This window comes from Mustela nivalis, assembly GCF_964662115.1.
Source record: "Mustela nivalis genome assembly, chromosome: 1".
NCBI classification, from domain to species: Eukaryota; Metazoa; Chordata; class Mammalia; order Carnivora; family Mustelidae; genus Mustela; species Mustela nivalis.
The window spans coordinates 204,098,016-204,114,982 of record NC_139020.1 but is presented as its reverse complement, the minus strand read 5'-3'; the positions used below and the strand labels follow the sequence as shown (position 1 = coordinate 204,114,982).

Sequence of the window (16,967 nt, the reverse complement as noted above, 5' to 3'; positions counted from 1 at the left end):
TAGGGGAGGTTGGTGGGGGGGGGGGGCTGCTGTCTGAAAATCGCACGATCGCTGTTTTCAGACAGCCTCCATTTGAGCTCCTCCTCTGTCTACAGGTCACGACACAACGTCCAGTGGGCTCTCGTGGGTGCTCTTCAACTTGGCCAAGTATCCGGAGTACCAGGAGAAGTGCCGGGAAGAGATCCAGGAAGTCATGAAAGGCCGGGAGCTGGAGGAGCTGGAGTGGTTGGTTTGGGGTCGGGGGGGTGGGGGTCAGGGGGATGGTGGCAACAGGTTGAGTCTAGAGGTTGGCCATTTAGTCCTGGCTCTTGCTTGTCATTGCTCTCGTTCCTTCTGGGTGTTGTTGAGTGGGGTGGTGTCCAAACAGATGTGTGGGTTCAGGTCTGTTCCACATGTCTCCCCACTCTCCTCGAACCAGCAGCTACCCTGGGCACATTCTTCTCAAGGCAGATTCCAGGAGCACAAAGAGCCACAGTTTAAAACTTCCACTTGCATTGTAACATTCCATTTGGCTAAAGCAAGTCACGTGGCCAAGTTCAATAGGAATGGGGCAGGACATACATTCCACTCGCCCGAGCAGAAGACACTGCAGAATCACATGCAAAGCTCACGGGGTGTGTAATTCAAACACAGGTGTGGGGGGAGGGCAGTGAAGTACCGGCAACAATAATCCAGTTTACTTCAGATGTGTGCCACGTAGAGCTGATTCTGGGTGCCTCAGAGAAAACACAGCATTAAATAGCATCGAACAGTGAGAAAGCTCTTTTTTGTTCAGTGTCCACCTTTTAGATTTTGACGTCAAGGAGACACTCCCTGTTGCGTGCTGTTGTATCTTGAACTCCTTGCGAATCTGACCCTCTCTTTTTAAAAAAAGAGTTTATTTATTTATTTAATTGTCAGAGAAAGAGAGAGCACAAGCAGGGAGAGCAGCAGGCAGAGGGAGAAGCAGGCTCCCTGCTGGGCAAGGAGCCTGATGTGGAATCCGATCCCAGGACTCTGGGATCATGACCTGAGCCAAAGGCAGATGCTTAACCAACTGAGCCACCCAGAGATCCCATGAATCTGCCTTTTTTTAATAAAGGGAGAAGATGGCCCAGTTTCTGAGGACTGGCTAGGAGATAGTCTAGCTAGGATTTAATGACTCTTCTGTTTTCCCCAGTGGTGTTTACGTTATGGGTACTTTTATGCTAAGCATGCTGTTTGCCCTTTATGGTAGTGACATAAAGTTTCTTTGAAAGAGAAAGAAAATGATCCAGATCATGGACCAAGGGTTATAATTAGTCCAATTTGGGGCCCTGGAGTCCAATGGAAAAAAGTTCATAATAGCATAAGAAGAGAATGTATGGGTTTTTAAATACTGAAATCGGCTCATACAGCCTGGTAAACTGCTGCTAATAACCCCCTTGCCTATACTGGCACCACTTCCAGCTGTCCTCTGACTGCCACATAATTCATCAGTTAAAGGGCTAATGCTGGGTGTGCAGAAGCCTGTTGGTGCTGCTCTGATTGGTTTCGGGTCAGATATTTTGCATGCTAAGGATTAGTGATATGTGCATGCCTGATTGCAGATGCTGGAAGTTGGGGCGAGTCTGAGATCCCGGACCGGTTTCCTGTGTGGTTGCTCCTGGATGCATGTGTGCATGCATGTGTGTGTTTGGGGAAGGGGCTGTTGCTGTGGCCTGGCCCCAAGTCACACACCATTCCATGTTCCGTGCTCCCCAGGGACGACCTGACTCAGTTGCCCTTCACCACCATGTGCATCAAGGAGAGCCTACGCCAGTTCCCGCCAGTGACCTTGGTCTCCCGTCGCTGCACGGAAGACATCAAGCTTCCAGATGGGCGCATCATCCCTAAAGGTGCCCATAAGGTCCCTCTGGTTGCTGGGCTGATCTGCTGCCTAGGGGGGCGCTGCTCATGCCTGGGCCAGGTGCACCCTCCCTGTAGATGGGGCATCTCTCTGGGTGGCTCTTGCTTCTGGGATGAGGGAGGAGACCCAGCTGTGTAGGGGAGGCAGACTTGGGTGAGTCCAGGTAGAAAGGCAAGAGTGGGTGGGGCTGGGTTGGCCCTGTGAGGGGGCAGGTAGGGAATGGATGGTTTCATTCAGTTGCCAGATATCCCTTAGAGACTAAGCCCAAGTGATGCTGGAGTTCTAGAGGGACCTCATACCCAGGTCTTGAGTACCACCCAGTTTGAGCAAGACACAGCAGCGCCCAGACATCCCAGTCACATGGGATCAGGGATGGGCTAAAGGGAAGAACAGGGACTGGAATAGCCCAAAATAAGGAGTGATGACTTTATCTGGGGTGAAATGTAGGGAGGGCTGCTTGGAAGAGGCAACATGAGAGGTGAACCTTGGAGGTTGAAAATGAAAGAGAGCATATGTATGGAGCAGAGTCTTGGTGGTGCAGAAAGACCTTGAATGCTAGATTGAGGCATTTGAACTTGGTCTTCAGGATAGTAAGGAGCCAAGGGAAGTATTTGAGCTGAGGAAGAACAATGTCAGATATATGAGTGAGAAAGATCCCTGTGTGGCCAGCATGATAGCTAGAAGGGTGATGGAGACCTTTTAGGGAGCAACAGGGGGTGTGGACTTAGCAGCAGAATTTTTCAGAGAAGGATGGGCGGGAAGGGGTAGCAGAGGGCTCATGGGAACAGCATAGCTCCAGGAAGAGCAGGGAAGGAGGAGGTCTTCAGAGAAGGCCATGGTTCCCCTCAGCCACAATGGCTCCACTGACCGCACCCTCCCCATAGGAATTATCTGCCTGGTCAGCATCTATGGGACCCACCACAACCCCACCGTGTGGCCTGACTCCAAGGTGAGCCCCTGTGTCAATTCTCCCTTCCCTTAGCTTCTTCCTCCTCGGAATGGGTGGTCCTGGGGGCAGTGAGGCCTTCCTACCCTGTGTGTCAGGGACCCAGATGGCCTGGCTGGGTACAGAGCTGGTTACCCTCTAGTCACCCTCCATTGGTTCATTAGGTCCACAAATATTTACTGAATACCTCCCGTGTGCCAGCCTCTGTGCTATGCACTGAAGACAGAGAAAGTTACTGTCTTTGCCCTCATGGAGCTCACAGTGACATTCAGGGGAAGAAAATGAGCAAAAACTATCGTTGTAGATATTGATATGTGCACAAAAGAAAGAAAAACTGGAGTGGGGTGGGGGACACTTCAGCTCAAGTGGTGAAGAAAGGCCTTGGGGAGGAAGAGATATTTGAGCCGAGACCTGAAAAGTGTGAAGAGCAGGGAGAAGCCTGTTCCAGGCCGAGGAGACAGGATGTGCAAAGGCCCAGTGGTTGTAATGAGCCTGGAATATTTGAACAACAGAAAGAAGAGGGTGTGGCTGGATTGTAGTGATGTTTTCTCTGTCCAGTTGAAGGATGGGGGCCAAGCTGGGATAGCTGGGCCAGCCCCCTAGACTCACCCCCAGGCTAATCCTGCCTAGGTGTACAATCCCTATCGCTTTGATCCGGACAACCCACAGCAGCGCTCCCCACTGGCCTACGTGCCTTTCTCCGCAGGACCCAGGTAACTCTTCTATTTCCCCCAATCCAAACCAAGCATAGGAGGAGCATGGAGGCCAGTGGAAGGTCAGGGATGTGCCGGTCAGGACCAGAGACGGCCTCCCACCCAAATGTGCTTTCTGCCAATCCAGCACCTTCTTCATGCTTTCAATGTACCAGAATGTCCCCAAATTAGACTCTGCGATAGTAACGCTGGGTATTGAGCACCGTGTGCCAGGCCCTGAACTCTGGGCTTATATGCTCCCAACGACTCTATGATGCCACTGCCCCCATTTTACCGATGAGGCTCCTAGGGGGAGGTCATTTAACCCGGGACTCTCCCCTTTCTGGCTCACACAGCGGCTGAGCCTGAGCCCCAACCCCGTCCCCCTTCCTCTAGGAACTGCATCGGACAGAGCTTTGCCATGGCTGAGATGCGCGTGGCCGTGGCGCTGACGCTGCTGCGCTTCCGCCTGAGCGTAGACCGAACGCGCAAGGTGCGGCGGAAACCCGAGCTCATCCTGCGCACGGAAAATGGCATCTGGCTCAACGTGGAGCCGCTGCCTCCGCGGGCCTGAGCGCCGGCCTCCGTGCGGATCCAGGGGGCCCAAGCCCCGCCCGGAGAGGCCCAGGCCCCGCCCCCGAGGGCCCAGGCCCCGCCCCCAAGATCCCGAGGGCAGAAACCACGCCCCTCGAAGTTCAGGTTGGGCTCCCGGAGGACCAGGCTCTTCCGCGAAGCCCGAAGGTGCAAGCCACGCCCCTCACGACAAGTCTCCGCCTCCTGCCGGTCTGGTCACTCCCCTTGAGGTCCAGGTCCGGTCCCCTGAGTGCCTGTTCTGGCTCTCCAGCTTGAGGAAACAGGCTTGCTCAGGTCCCCCTTGGGTCCAGACCCCTCCCAGGATCCGGAGCATTCGAGGCCTCAGGCCCCACCCAGCCATCCTTGGACTTAAGACCCAACACCTAAGGCGGCTGGGATTCAGGACCAGTTCCCTCCCCCCAGCCCCCACTCGTGGATTCCAGCTGCCTTCTAAGTTGAAGACTTGGGAGCTGAAGCCTGAAGTTAGAGCCTTGAACCCGGACATCACCTTCTTGAGGCTCCCAGCTCATTTGGGCGAATTCCTCTGGCATCAGGCAGCATCCCAGGGCTCGGATGTGTGCTTCAGTTGCTTTGTAAATCTAGACCCTCCTGCACCTGCTTCTTCCCTCCTCGGTTGCTGAAAGGCCCTTCGCGGAGTGTTCTGATTTTTGTAGAATAAAAGCAAGGGATAAAGACGCCCCCCACTGTTCACCCCCCTAGCTCAGCCAGACACTTCCCTTGCGGCCCAGGAAGGAAACGAAGGTGTCTAGGCAGTTGGGAGGCCCATGAGGGAAGCTATGGGCTAGGAGGCTGGGAAGCCATTTGTCCTCAGACATAAACTTAGACTTTTTGGGACCGTTTGTGCATTCATTTAACTCGTCAACAGACCACATGTTAATTATTTGTTGGCATTGGGCCAGGAGCACAGCCGGCCCCAATTCCTGCCCTCGGGAGAACAGGGGACAGATGTACAAGTAATTCCACACGTTAAGTTTATTTATAATCCATGACAAGTGCTCCAAAAGAGAGGCCCTTGGTGCTCTGTGAACACAACAGGGGGGTGGCTCAGGGAGAGCTTCTCGGACGCTGAAGTGAGAGTGCACGCTGAGTGGTGACAAGGGAGACAAGACCATGTCAGGTCGGAGGAACAGCATCTGCAAATGTCCCCAGGTGAGGGAGAGCATGATATTCTCTAGGCGCACACTCCAGGGCGGCTGGATCCGGAGGAGGAGGGCAGAATGGAGGAAGGTTTTCAGGGGCCCACTGCCAGGAACTGTGGGTCACATCTCCCAGCAGACCTTATGCTGAGGGCGATAGGGAGCTAGAGAGGGTATGTGAGCAGGGTGCAGGACAGGACATGGTCAGATGTGAGTTGGCAGGGAGGTGGCTTGGAAGGGGGGGGCGCTGGGGACTGGGAATCTAGTGAAAAGGGAGACTGAGGTCTGGGCAGGACAGGAGGGGTGACTAGCCACGGGGACTGAGGTGAGGATGATTCCCGAGTCTTTGGCTGGGGAAACGGATGACAGTACCCCCATAGAAGATGGGGCGGTGATGATGTCTACAATAATTGTATTAATTTATCAAATACTTACCGAGCATCTGCTGTGAGCCAGGCCATCTTGCGCCCTTACATAATTGACTTTTGTTGTGGGGGTGGGCGGTGTTAACAGATGACAGGTAATAAATAAGCAAATAAATAAGTAAATTCACACAGGGCCTTGGAGGATTTTGACTTTTTATTGTGACAGAAATGGGGAGCCATGGGAGGGTTCGGAGCAGAGTGACAGATTTGTCATTTGGTCTTTATAGTATTCTTTTGGCTGCTAAGTGGAAAACCAAGGGTTGGACTAGGGAGACCAGATGGGGTGACTGCAATCCCTATTGAGAAAACTGGTAAATGTTATGAAAAAATTGATCTGGGTACGTGTTGGGGGTGCTCAGTAATGCTGGTAAGGGGGGAGGTTGCTAGATCATCAGTGAAACCCTCCCTGAGAAAGGGTCATTTCAACAAAGACTTTAGATAGGAGAGGGCAGGAGCCCTGTGGATATTTAGGGGAAGAATGTTTGAGGTAGAGAGAAACAGTGCAAAGGCCCTGATGTAGGACAGGCTTGGGGTGTTTAGGGGACATTGAGGAGATCTGTGTGGCTGGAGGAGGAGCATGGAAAGAGATGAGGGCTGGCAGGGGATGGGAGCAGGTCACACAGAGCCTTGGAGTCCACTGACTTTTATTGTAACAGAAATAGAGAGCTATGGAGGGTTCTGGACAGAGGAGGGGAAAAATTTGTCATAGAGTCTTTGGTTGCTAGGTTGAATAGAGACTATAAAGTGAAGATGGGACTAGGGAGAGCAGATGGGGTGACCAGATTTGTCCAGGTGAGAGAGGACAATGTCTCCAAGCAAGCTGGGGGCTGTAGAGTGAAGACAGGTGCTTGGATTCTGATGTCTGGTTGCTTTATGAAGGTAGAGCTGGCAGATTTGCTGATACTTTGAATGAGGGACTCAGGAGAAAGGGGGGCCCCCGGATTTGGGTCTGAGCACCTGGAAAGATAGAAGTGACAGCTTGAGAAAGAGAATGCTTAATAGAGTAAGGGTGTTTTTTTGGGGGGGGGGGGCTGAGATCAGCATGTCAGTTTAGGCCAGGAGGAGTTGGAGATGTCAAGTGTGCAGTGGGATAGGCAGGTCTTGAATTTGGGAGGGAGTTCCGGGCTGGTGATACACATTTGGGATACCTCAGCACTTAGATGATTGTTAATAAAACCCCAAGACTGGTGCGATCCCTGAATCCCTGTGTGTGTGTGTGTGTGTGTGTGTGTCTATGCGCTCCCGTGTGCACCCTTGTGTGCACAAGATGGAGGGGTTTCAGCACCAAGCCCTGGGTGTTTCCGAAGTTGATATAACCATAACGAGATTTAAAGTTGGTTGAGTGCTTCCTTTGCTTCCTCTGTGCTCTCCAAATATTCGCATGTAATTCTCATGGGTACTGTTCTTATGAGATGGGTACTGTCATTATCTCCTTTAATGGAGCTGAAAATGAAGTTCCCTAGAGCGAGATGATTCACCCAAGGTCCGACAATGGTGTCCTCCTAGAGTGGCCACAGCAGGGTGGCTTACTCCTCATGCTTCAAGTGCTGGTCTGGGTCCCTAGCCTCGGTTTGCCTATAAGGGGACGTCGGCAGGCGTGGGTGGGTGGGGGGCGTGTAGAGAAGCTGTAATGCTTGTGATGCTGGAGGCCGCCGCGGTGTGTGTCCTGCGGCGCCCTCGGGTGGCGTGTGCTGGGATCGCCGGCCGGAATCCCCCGTCCGAGGCCACTCATCCTCCAGCAAAAAAAAAAAAAAATAAAAAATAAAAATAAAAATAAAAATAAATAAAAAATTGGTTTTGGGAAGCGACATATGTGGGTTGTGGGTTCAAACCCCAGCTCTGCCCCTCTCTAGCGGTGGCCTTGGGCACGTGACTGGCCCCTTCTGCACCTGGTTCACTTTTGCCAAGTGCATTTTTTCCATTATACCTCTCATGCATATTAATTTTCCGCTAAGGTCGGTGATGGTGGGTGAATGAGGGAGAGAGAAGGGGAGGCATGGCATGGGCCTCGTGGATCCCCGGGACCTGCTGCATCTGCGTGTCCGATTCTCCAAACACGCAGGCCTGGGCCATTCACTGATTGCTGTGGGTCTCCCTCCTCTCCTGAGTGTGTCGCAGGCTCCCTCTGCTGGATAGTTGGGGAACAGCAGGCTCTACAGCGTCTGGTCTCTATTAGTCTGTATGAAGGTGTGTGCGTGTGACTGCATGTTTAGGTAAGTGCACATACGTGTGAGTAAGTGTGTGGATGTGTGCACGATGTGAATGTGTGTACATGTGCAAGTGTGGAGTGTGGGTGTATTGTGTGAGTGCTTGTGTGCATACAATTGTGCGTGTGCACGCATGTGTGTGTGAGCATATATGTATCCATGATGTATCTATGAGTTTGAGTGTGTGTGTGACACTATTTGTGGGTGTATTGGGAAGAGAAGAGGGAGAATCCCACTCACTGGACATTTGTAAGTGTCCACATCAGGCAAGGGTCCAAACTTCACCCTGTTAGTGCAGGTAGGACATTCTGGAGAAATAACGCCCTTGGCAATGGCCCTGAGTAATGACTGGTGGTTGCCTGTTCACTGTTGTGTCCCAGAGGTCCCCAGAGGGACTGAGCCCCAGGTCCCCCGAGTGGGAACTTCTTTGACAAAGCCCTGTTCCCCTGCTGCCTTCCCTTCTCTGTCTTACTCCATCTCACTGCCCTCATGGCATCTTCTGGGGTCACTTCCCCAAAAAAACCAATTTGCAGTTGAATTCCTGTCTCAGAATACAATTTTTGTATTTGTGCTTGAATCCTTGCATTATAGTCTACTTCTAGGAAAAGGATACCAAGACACAGCAGTCACCCCTCCAATCCCCACAAGCCTATTACTATGCAGTTTTTTAACCAAGAAGGAACCTGAGGCTCAGAGAGGGCAAGTCACTTGCCCAAGGTCACACAGCTGGAGAGTGGCAAAGGTAGGCTGTGACCATTGGCCATCTGACCCTGGCACCTGCTCCCTGGAGAGCTTCCTCCATGCTAAGGACCAAGGGAATGAAGTAGGAGGGGGGGGGACATTCACAACCAGTAAGTTCCCTGATATGTGCACCAGAGATACCCATGTCTCCTGGGTGGGGCTCATGTCCTTGTTCTGTTATAAAATAAGGGAAATAATGATAAACACATTCTTGGTACTGACCGGGAGCCAGGGAGGGTTGTTGTAAGTACTTTATTCATTTATCTCCTCTCTCTCCAAATATTACATTGGCTTGAGGTAAAAAAAAAAAAAAATGCAAGTGTAGAAATTGAATCATGCTTTTGTTGATGCAAGTGTAGACATTTATTTAATTTTTAAAAGATTTTATTTATTTGACAGACAGAGATCACAAGTAGGCAGAAAAGCAGGCAGAGAGAGAGAGGGAAGCAGGCTCCCCACTGAGCAGAGAGCCCGATGTGGGGCTTGATCCCAGGACCCTGAGATCATGACCTGAGCCGAAGGCAGAGGCTTTAACCCACTGAGCCACCCAGGCACCCCAAGTGTAGACATTTAAAAAGGAAATTCTCCCACAGTGGTTCTGCTCTCTACTCCCAGCCCAGCAGTTTGCGATGATTTTTTTTTTTCCAGTTTGAAAACAATTGCATATGTGAACATTTTTCAAGGTACATACAAACATTTTTGCCCATATAACCATTTTTTTTTTTTAAAGGACTGCCAATGTCGGGAAATGTATTTATTCTAGTTAGTTGATACTGTATAATGAGCTGCCAGGAAGTTTGTTGGCTTAAGGTGGCAAACTTTAGTTTGCTTGCTATGATTTGGGCAGAAAACTGGGGCAGATTTCTCGGCTCTATGTGGGTAAGCTGGGGCAGCTCTTTTGAGGCTGTAAGATCCACATCTAAGACGGCTCAGTCTTGTAGCAATTTGGCGCTGGCTGTTGGCTGGCGTCCTTAGTTCCTCTCAACGTGAGGCCTCTCCATGGGGTTGCCTGGGCTTCTTCTTACATGGCAGCTGAGTCCAAGCGGGTGTGTTCCAAACGGAAGTCGCAAGTCTTTTTTTTTTTTTTTTTTAAAAGATTTTATTTATTTATTTGACAGAGAGGGACAGGGAGAGAGGGAGCACAAGCAGGGGAGTGGGAAAGGGAGAAACAGGCCTCCTGCCAAGCAGGGAGCCAGATGTGGGGCTCTACTCCAGCACCCCGGGATCATGACCTGAGCCAAAAGCAGACACTTAACTGACTGAGCCACCCACATGCCCCAGGATGTCGCAAGTCTTCCTACAACCTAGATTCACAAGTTCCCAGAGTCCCAGAGGACAGCCTGGGTTCAAGGAGAAAGGAATGATACTTCACCTCTGTATCAGTCAAGGTTTTGCAGGGAAACAGAACCAATAGCCTTAAGCTCTCTCTGCCCCTTTTTCATTACCTATCATTGTCTATATATCTATCTATCATTTATCTATCTATCATCCTGTCTAGCCATCCATCTATCCGTCTATCTACAACTATTGAAAGACCCTCGATCCGCACCCAAGAAGCAGACACCAAGCCTCCACTGGATGCAAGTTGCAAGAGGTTTATTGGTTACACAGGCGCCTGCGGACGCATCAGCCTTTGTGGACTGAGCGTGCCGGGCTAGGTTGGGGAGCAGATTATATAGGGCAGGGTTGGGGTGGCGGGAAGCGAGCTTACAGAAGCAGATGCTTGGTTGATTTATGTGATTGATAAATCAAGCATTGTCAGGCACTGGGTTTAAGGCAAGGACACAACGGTTTGTTCTGGTGGGCCTTGGCTCAGCACTCTGGAAAGTCCCAGGTCACTCTGTTCCTCATTTGTCTTCCCTTTTGACAGGCCAGTTGACTATAGACATCCTGGTATGGGTTGCCATCAGGCTATGGGGACAATAGGTTACTTAATCAAGCCTTCAGCAAGGGGAGAGAGGTCTTTCACTATCATCTCTCTATATACTCTGTATTTATCTTAAGATTTATATGTGATATAAAGATTATATATAAATTTCTATCTTAAGATTTAATTTCTCTTAAGATAAAAATATACACCCATATATGTACATATAAAGATTTCTCTTAAGACATTGGCTCGTGTGCCTGGAGGGCTGGCCAGTCTGAAATCTGTAGGCCAGCAGGTCACCGGGTTGAAAGCTCAGGAGTGGTTGCTATGGTCTCAGGGCAGAATTTCGACTCTGGGAAACCTCAGTTTTTGGTCTTAAGACCTTTCACCTGGCTGCATGAGGCTCAATTTACATCGACGTGGTGTGATTTATCCCTTTGCTTAAAGCCAGTTGCTGGTAGGTGTTAACTCCATGTATGAAACACCTTCACAACGACACCTAATAAGTGTTTAAGTGAACAGTGGGTACAGCCGCCTAGTCTAGCTGACACAAAAAAACTAATCTTCGGGGCGCCTGGGTGGCTCAGGGGGTTAAGCCGCTGCCTTCGTTTCAGGTCATGATCTCATGGTCCTGGGATCAAGCCCCACATCGGGCTCTCTGCTCAGCCGGTAGCCTGCTTCCCTTCCTCTCTCTCTGCCCGCCTCTCTGCCTACTTGTGATCTCTCACTGTCAAATAAATAAATAAAATATTTAAAAAACAAAACAAAAAAACACTAATCTTCACCGCCTCTCACGGGGAGGGTTAGCAGAGTTCATTGCCGCCATCTGTAATCTACTACTTGCGGGCAAATGGTCTCTTTTTAGGACACTACGCTTCCCAAGGGTCGCTTCTCCTAGTCTCTCTTCTGTGGCTTGGGGTGTTGGTGGTGGTCAGGCCAGTTTCTGGGAGCAGTCATCCCCCAATCATCAGGGAGGGAGAGAGAGGAGACGGGGAAGGGAGAGGAGAGGCAGGAGGGGGAGGAGGAGGAGGAGAGGGGAGTGGAAAGAGACGGGGAGGGGCAGGAGGGGGGAGGAGGGAGAGAGTGGCGGGGGAGGAGGGAGGCTGTCCGTGAGTCCAGTGCCTGAGAAAATACCCTTGGGGTTGTTCCTAGCTGTTGCGTGCCCTCCGAATTTTTCCTCCAGTTTTCCTCTAGGTGTGCTCCCTCCTCAACCAGTTCATCTGGTGGTCTGCTGCCTGAGCCAGGAATCCGGCCGCTCTGCCAGCTGGTTTTACCCTCAACACGACTTTAGGAGCCTGTCTGTTTTGATTTCTTGATTCTGTAGAGTGAAACCCCAAAGCCACCTTTTGGGCCCAATGCCAGCGCTGGTTCCTGCGGCTCCCACTGCCCTGACTGCAGGGGCCCCACCAGCCCTGGTTGTCTCAGCATGTCTGAGAACAAAAGCAAGAATGAACGTGTGTAAGACAAACATGCATGCCCCACCCTGTGCTAGGTCTTTATAGGCCTGGCCTGACTTCAGGGGGCGATCCTTATTCACGGCTCACTCCTCCCCATCATTCAGGTTTCTGCTCAAAGTCACCTCTACAGGGCAGCCCTCCCTGACTGCCCCTCTGAATATTCCCCCTTGGTCACTGGCTAGCATGTCTTGCTCTGTTAATTTCCTTCATTACCACCACCATCTGACTTGGTCTTATTTCCTTTTGGCTTCTCCCATCAGACATGAGCAACCACCATCCAGACTCCCCATCTGTCTTGTTCTTCCCAGGTCTCGGGTCCTAGCACCATGCCTAGGTACAGACAGGATGCTCAAGTACAGTTTGTTGTTGGAGAATGAACTACCTGGGAGGTATAGGTCCCCCTCTCCATTTTACTGAGGAGGACACAAAGCTCAGAGAGGGCAAGCGACCTGACCAAGGTCACACAGCCAGCGAGGAGCAGGGCTGGGATCTGAATTCTGTTGTGCTGAATTCAGAACTGTTCTTTCCCCATGGCCAAGGAAAGGAAAAGAGGGACCCCTGCCACCAGGCAGCCTGCATACTTGCTCTAGGGAGACCCCAGGCTGACTCCTGGGATGTGCGACACAAAAGAAAACCTGCTTCTCTGTTTTGTGCACCAACTACGGGCTGCGGCAGCCCCTCCACCCCGTCCCAAATCCTTTTAGTATTTTAATGATAAAAATGATAGCAGCTCAGCGAGGGGGAGAGAATCTGAGACAAGTAGCAAGTTAGAAGGGTAAAAACCCCCGTTCTACTTCCTCCAATTCCACTTCGATGTGTGGATTCTCCTGGAATTTTTTCAATGTGTATGCGAACTTGTGCACATACAGACCGCTAGGCACCCCCTTAAGTTGTATATGTAGATGAAACTGATGAAGTTCTAGAACCAAGGCGAGGTTCGGTGGGCTGAGGTCCGGAGCCGATGACCAGGAAAGAATTCTTGAGACATCTTTGGTGCAAAATGGTGTTTTATTAAAGCACGGGGACATGACCCGTGGGCAGGAAGAGCTGCTGCCCCGGGTCGGGAGAGATGGCAGGTTGTGTACCTTGCGGTCGGGGGAAGGGGAGGGGAAGGGAGCTTTCATATGCTAAAGAGGGCCTACAGGGTGCCGGGAGGCAGCCTTGCCCTTGTGGCTTGATCAATATGGTCTTTAGGCCAGCCGGTAACATCAAGATAGTTGGGAGATTCTTGGTGGGGTGTTAGGATCCTGCTATCATTTACATTCCCTTCTACCTCAGCCTCCTCCAGTTCTGGTGGGGAGGGAGACATTAGGGCTTGAGGAACTGAGAGTTATTTGCCTCTGGAAATTTGTGCTATCGATAAGGTAACCTCCCTGTTTGTAGATCTCCAGGATATCTGTAGAGCAAGGGAGATTCCTGTCCTGCAGGATTGTGATCTCTGCAAGTTAACTATCTGTTTATCGTTCATGGCAGTCAGGGGTGCCTGAGGGATGTTACACATATTTTGGAGGGGAGCGGGTGGAGAGGGGGGTGCGAGGCGCCAGCTTTTGCTCTGTCCTCAGCCAGCCTCCGGCTCCCTCATCATTCCCCCCTGAACAATTTTGACCCTTAAATCTTTAAGGTGGTTGAAGGTGGAAGGTCTCATCTTCTGTAACTTCTTCCTGCTGAATAGGGGCGTTGAGCTGTCCCTACGTACTCGGGTCAACATCGATCAGTTGAGGAACATATGGGGGAGTTATGAAAGGCGGAGGCAGCAAGTGTCTCTGTGTGGTCAGGATCATCTGTCGCTGTGAAGTCATTGCAGTAATGGTGTCTCGGCACCAAGTAGAGAAACAGTGAACAAAGTAACATATTAAGATTAATAAGGTGATAAGAATGAGAAGCCTGAAGAGGAGATTTTTAATTGTTGGCTATAGTCCTCCCTCAAACCAGGAAGCTAACCATTCACTGAGAGAGAGAGAAGGATCTTGTAGAGCCTTAATCTGGGCATTCATATCTTTTATTAGTCCTGTGACATTTTTGTGATAGTCTGGGTTGTACACACAACATTCTGCTTTGATAATTGCACATGTGCCACCCTGGGCTGCTGTCAGGACATGCAGGACAGGCAGTTTGTAGAAGACACTGACAAGAAACAGTAAAGACTGAAATCCATCATGGTCTAATGTGACATTCCAACACATGTGGTCCTTACAGCCAACTTCCCTAGGAAACGGTCCCCGGTTGCGTTTTAATTCAATTGGGTACTGGTTTCGGCCGGCTCCCAGTGGAGGTCCCTCAGCCAGAATTGGCTAGACCAGGGATGTGGAGGGGATCACGTTAGATCAATCAGGAGGAAACCTCACACGGGGGTCTTAAGATTGGCAGCCATCCTGGTGACTTAGGTGGCCGTCCCTTGCCCAAGAGAGACAACTTTCTATAAAACAGGAATAAAGAGAGGCCATCAAGTTTCTGGGTCTTATTGCCATTCTGGCCAGGGTACTAACTTGCAGCCAAAAGGTAGACGTTCTCCTCCCCGTGGAGTAGGCACGGGCTAGAGGATTACAGCCTGAGCAACTGACATGCAAGCATTCCAGTAAGACCATACTCCTTGAAAAAGCCCCTGAAATGAGACTAAAGGAAGTAGAGAGAAGTACTCACCAATTTTGCACCGAAGCTCAGAGTCCAAATGTAAAGACTCACAGCCCCACGTTGGGCGCCAAATGATGAAGTTCTAGAACCTAGGTGAGGTTCGGTGGGCTGAGGTCCGGAGCCGATGACCAAGAAAGAATTCTTGAGACATCTTTGGTGCAAAATGGTGGTTTATTAAAGCACGGAGACAGGACCTGTGGGCAGGAAGAGCTGCTGCCCCAGGTTGTGAGGGATGGCAGGTTAATAGACCTTGTGGTTGGGGGACAGTGAGGGGAAGGGAGGTTTCAACGGAGTTTTCACACATTAAGGAGGGCCTACAAGGTGCTGGGGGTGGGGGGGGGGAGGGGGAGGCCTTGCCCTTATGGCTTGATCAATATCTTCTTTAGGTCAGGCATTAACATCAAGATAGTTGGGAGATTCTTGGTGGGGTGTTAGGATCCTGCTATCATTTACATTCCCTTCTACCTCAGCCTCCTCCAGTTCTGGTGGGGAGGGAGACATTAGGGCATGAGGAACTGAGAGTTATTTGCCTCTGGAAATTTGTGCTGTTGATAAGGTAACCTCCCTGTTTGTAGATCTCTAGGACATCTGTAGAGCAAGGGAGATTCCTGTCCTGCAGGATTGTGATCTCTGCAAGTTAACTATTTATCATTTTATGGCAGTCAGAGGTGCCTGAGGAATGCCACACATATTATGGAGGGGAGCAGGTGGAGAGGGGGGTGCGAGGCGCCAGCTTGTGCTCTGTCCTCAGCCAGCCTCCTGCTCCCTCATCAAAACCATTATTTACATATCATTTAGAGTTGTACTTTCTCCGGTCCTCTCTGCCTGTGTCTGACAGGACGCTTACAGTCCTCTGTGAGGTTTGATTAAGCCCATTTTACAGACGTGAAGACTGAGGCTCAGAGGGGTGACAGGCTGTACCTGAGGCTGATGACTCACAGAGCGACTGCCACCTCTGATCTGACACAGGCTTGTCCACTGCCTCACTGTGAGTGGGGACAGAAGGACCCCTAGAGATGGATCAGCCTCTACCTCTCAGCGTGCGGCTGGCTGCCTTCCCTCCAACACTGGCTGGGCAGCATTCCCTAAGCCAGGCTTGTGTGGCTTGGCAGCTGGGACATTTCTTGTTGGATGAGAAATGGACGCTCCAGCCTCCTCTGACTCAGAGCAGAAAGTACCCCGGAAGCTTTCTGCCTCCCACACTGGGTCTCTTACTCCCTTTCTGTCTCCTGTCACCTGATCCAGGAAGTGAGGAGTTCCTGATGGGTGGATTCTGTCCTTCCATGGCCACAGAGGCTTTGGGGGTCTGCCGGCCCTCTACTAACCATAACTGGCATGACACAACCTCTCTCACACGCTACTGGGGACTGGTTCCAGACCAGTCCAGATTCAAGGAGAAGAGAAATGAATTCCTCCCCTTGCCGGGGACAATGGCAAAAGAAAATTACAGCCACTACATTTGTGGGTCTGGGTTAGAGCCTGAGATTCTGCATTTCTTTTTCTTTCTTTCTTTTCACCTCCTCCTCCCCTCCCCCCTCCTCTTCCGACTCCCCATCCTCCCCCCTTCTCCTCTCCCTCTCTCCTCCTCCTTTCTTTTTCAAAGATTTTATTTGACAGAGAGAGACACAGCGAGAGAGGGAACACACGCAGGGGGAGTCGGGGAGAGGGAGAAGAAGGCTTCTCGCTGAGCAGGGAGCCTGATGCAGGGCTCAGTCCCAGCTCCCAGGATCACGACCTGAGCCGAAGGCAGACTCTCAACACCTGAGCCACCCAGGTGCCCCTGCTTAAATTTATTCCTAAGTATGCTATTGTAAATGGGATTTAAAAAAAATATGTTTTAAATGATTTTTTAAAAAATGATTTTATTTTTTAAAATGATTTATTTTTTAAATGATTTATTTATTTATTTAATTTGTGTGCATGCGGACACCAAGAATGAGAGAGAGAGAGAGAGAGCAAGCAGGGAAAGGGGCAGAGGGAGAGGGAGAAGGAGACCTCTTGCTGAGCGGGGAGCCGGATGCGGGGCTCAATCCCAAGACCCTGGGATCACAACTCAAGCCATCCCGCAGAGGAACCATAGGCATACACTTAACGACTGAGCCGAGATTCTGCATTTCTAACATGCTGCTGGTAATGCCAGTTGCTCATGGGCTGAGGACCCCATTTTGAGTGGTCAGTTCTTAGAGCTCAAGGCTACAAAAGCCCCTTTCTTCCCTGAATAGTTATGAGCACCCACTAAGTGTCCGGCTTCACCTTTATCTGCGCTGTCCGGTGGAACGACTTGGCTGTACTTGGCTGTACAGCTAATGGGAGATAGAGCACCTCCCGGGACGATTCTTTCCTCCTCTTTCTTTCTTTCTTTTTTCTTTTTAAAGATTTATTTATTTATTTATTTATTATT

At 50.7% G+C, this 16,967-nt stretch overlaps 1 protein-coding gene across 5 annotated transcripts in view; it reads left to right on the top strand.

Annotated features, from left to right (window-relative positions):
- Positions 1-5,794, top strand: part of CYP4F22 (cytochrome P450 family 4 subfamily F member 22) — a 60,956-nt gene extending 55,162 nt beyond the window's left edge. For all 5 annotated transcript variants that reach the window (XM_082709741.1, XM_082709742.1, XM_082709745.1 and 2 more), the window contains 5 exons: positions 96-225; positions 1,723-1,856; positions 2,752-2,816; positions 3,444-3,526; positions 3,902-5,794. In XM_082709741.1, coding sequence (XP_082565867.1) covers positions 96-225; positions 1,723-1,856; positions 2,752-2,816; positions 3,444-3,526; positions 3,902-4,079 — 590 coding nt within the window. In that variant the 3' untranslated portion in view covers positions 4,080-5,794. The remainder of the gene's footprint in view (positions 1-95; positions 226-1,722; positions 1,857-2,751; positions 2,817-3,443; positions 3,527-3,901) is intronic.
- The last annotated feature ends 11,173 nt before the right edge of the window (positions 5,795-16,967 follow it).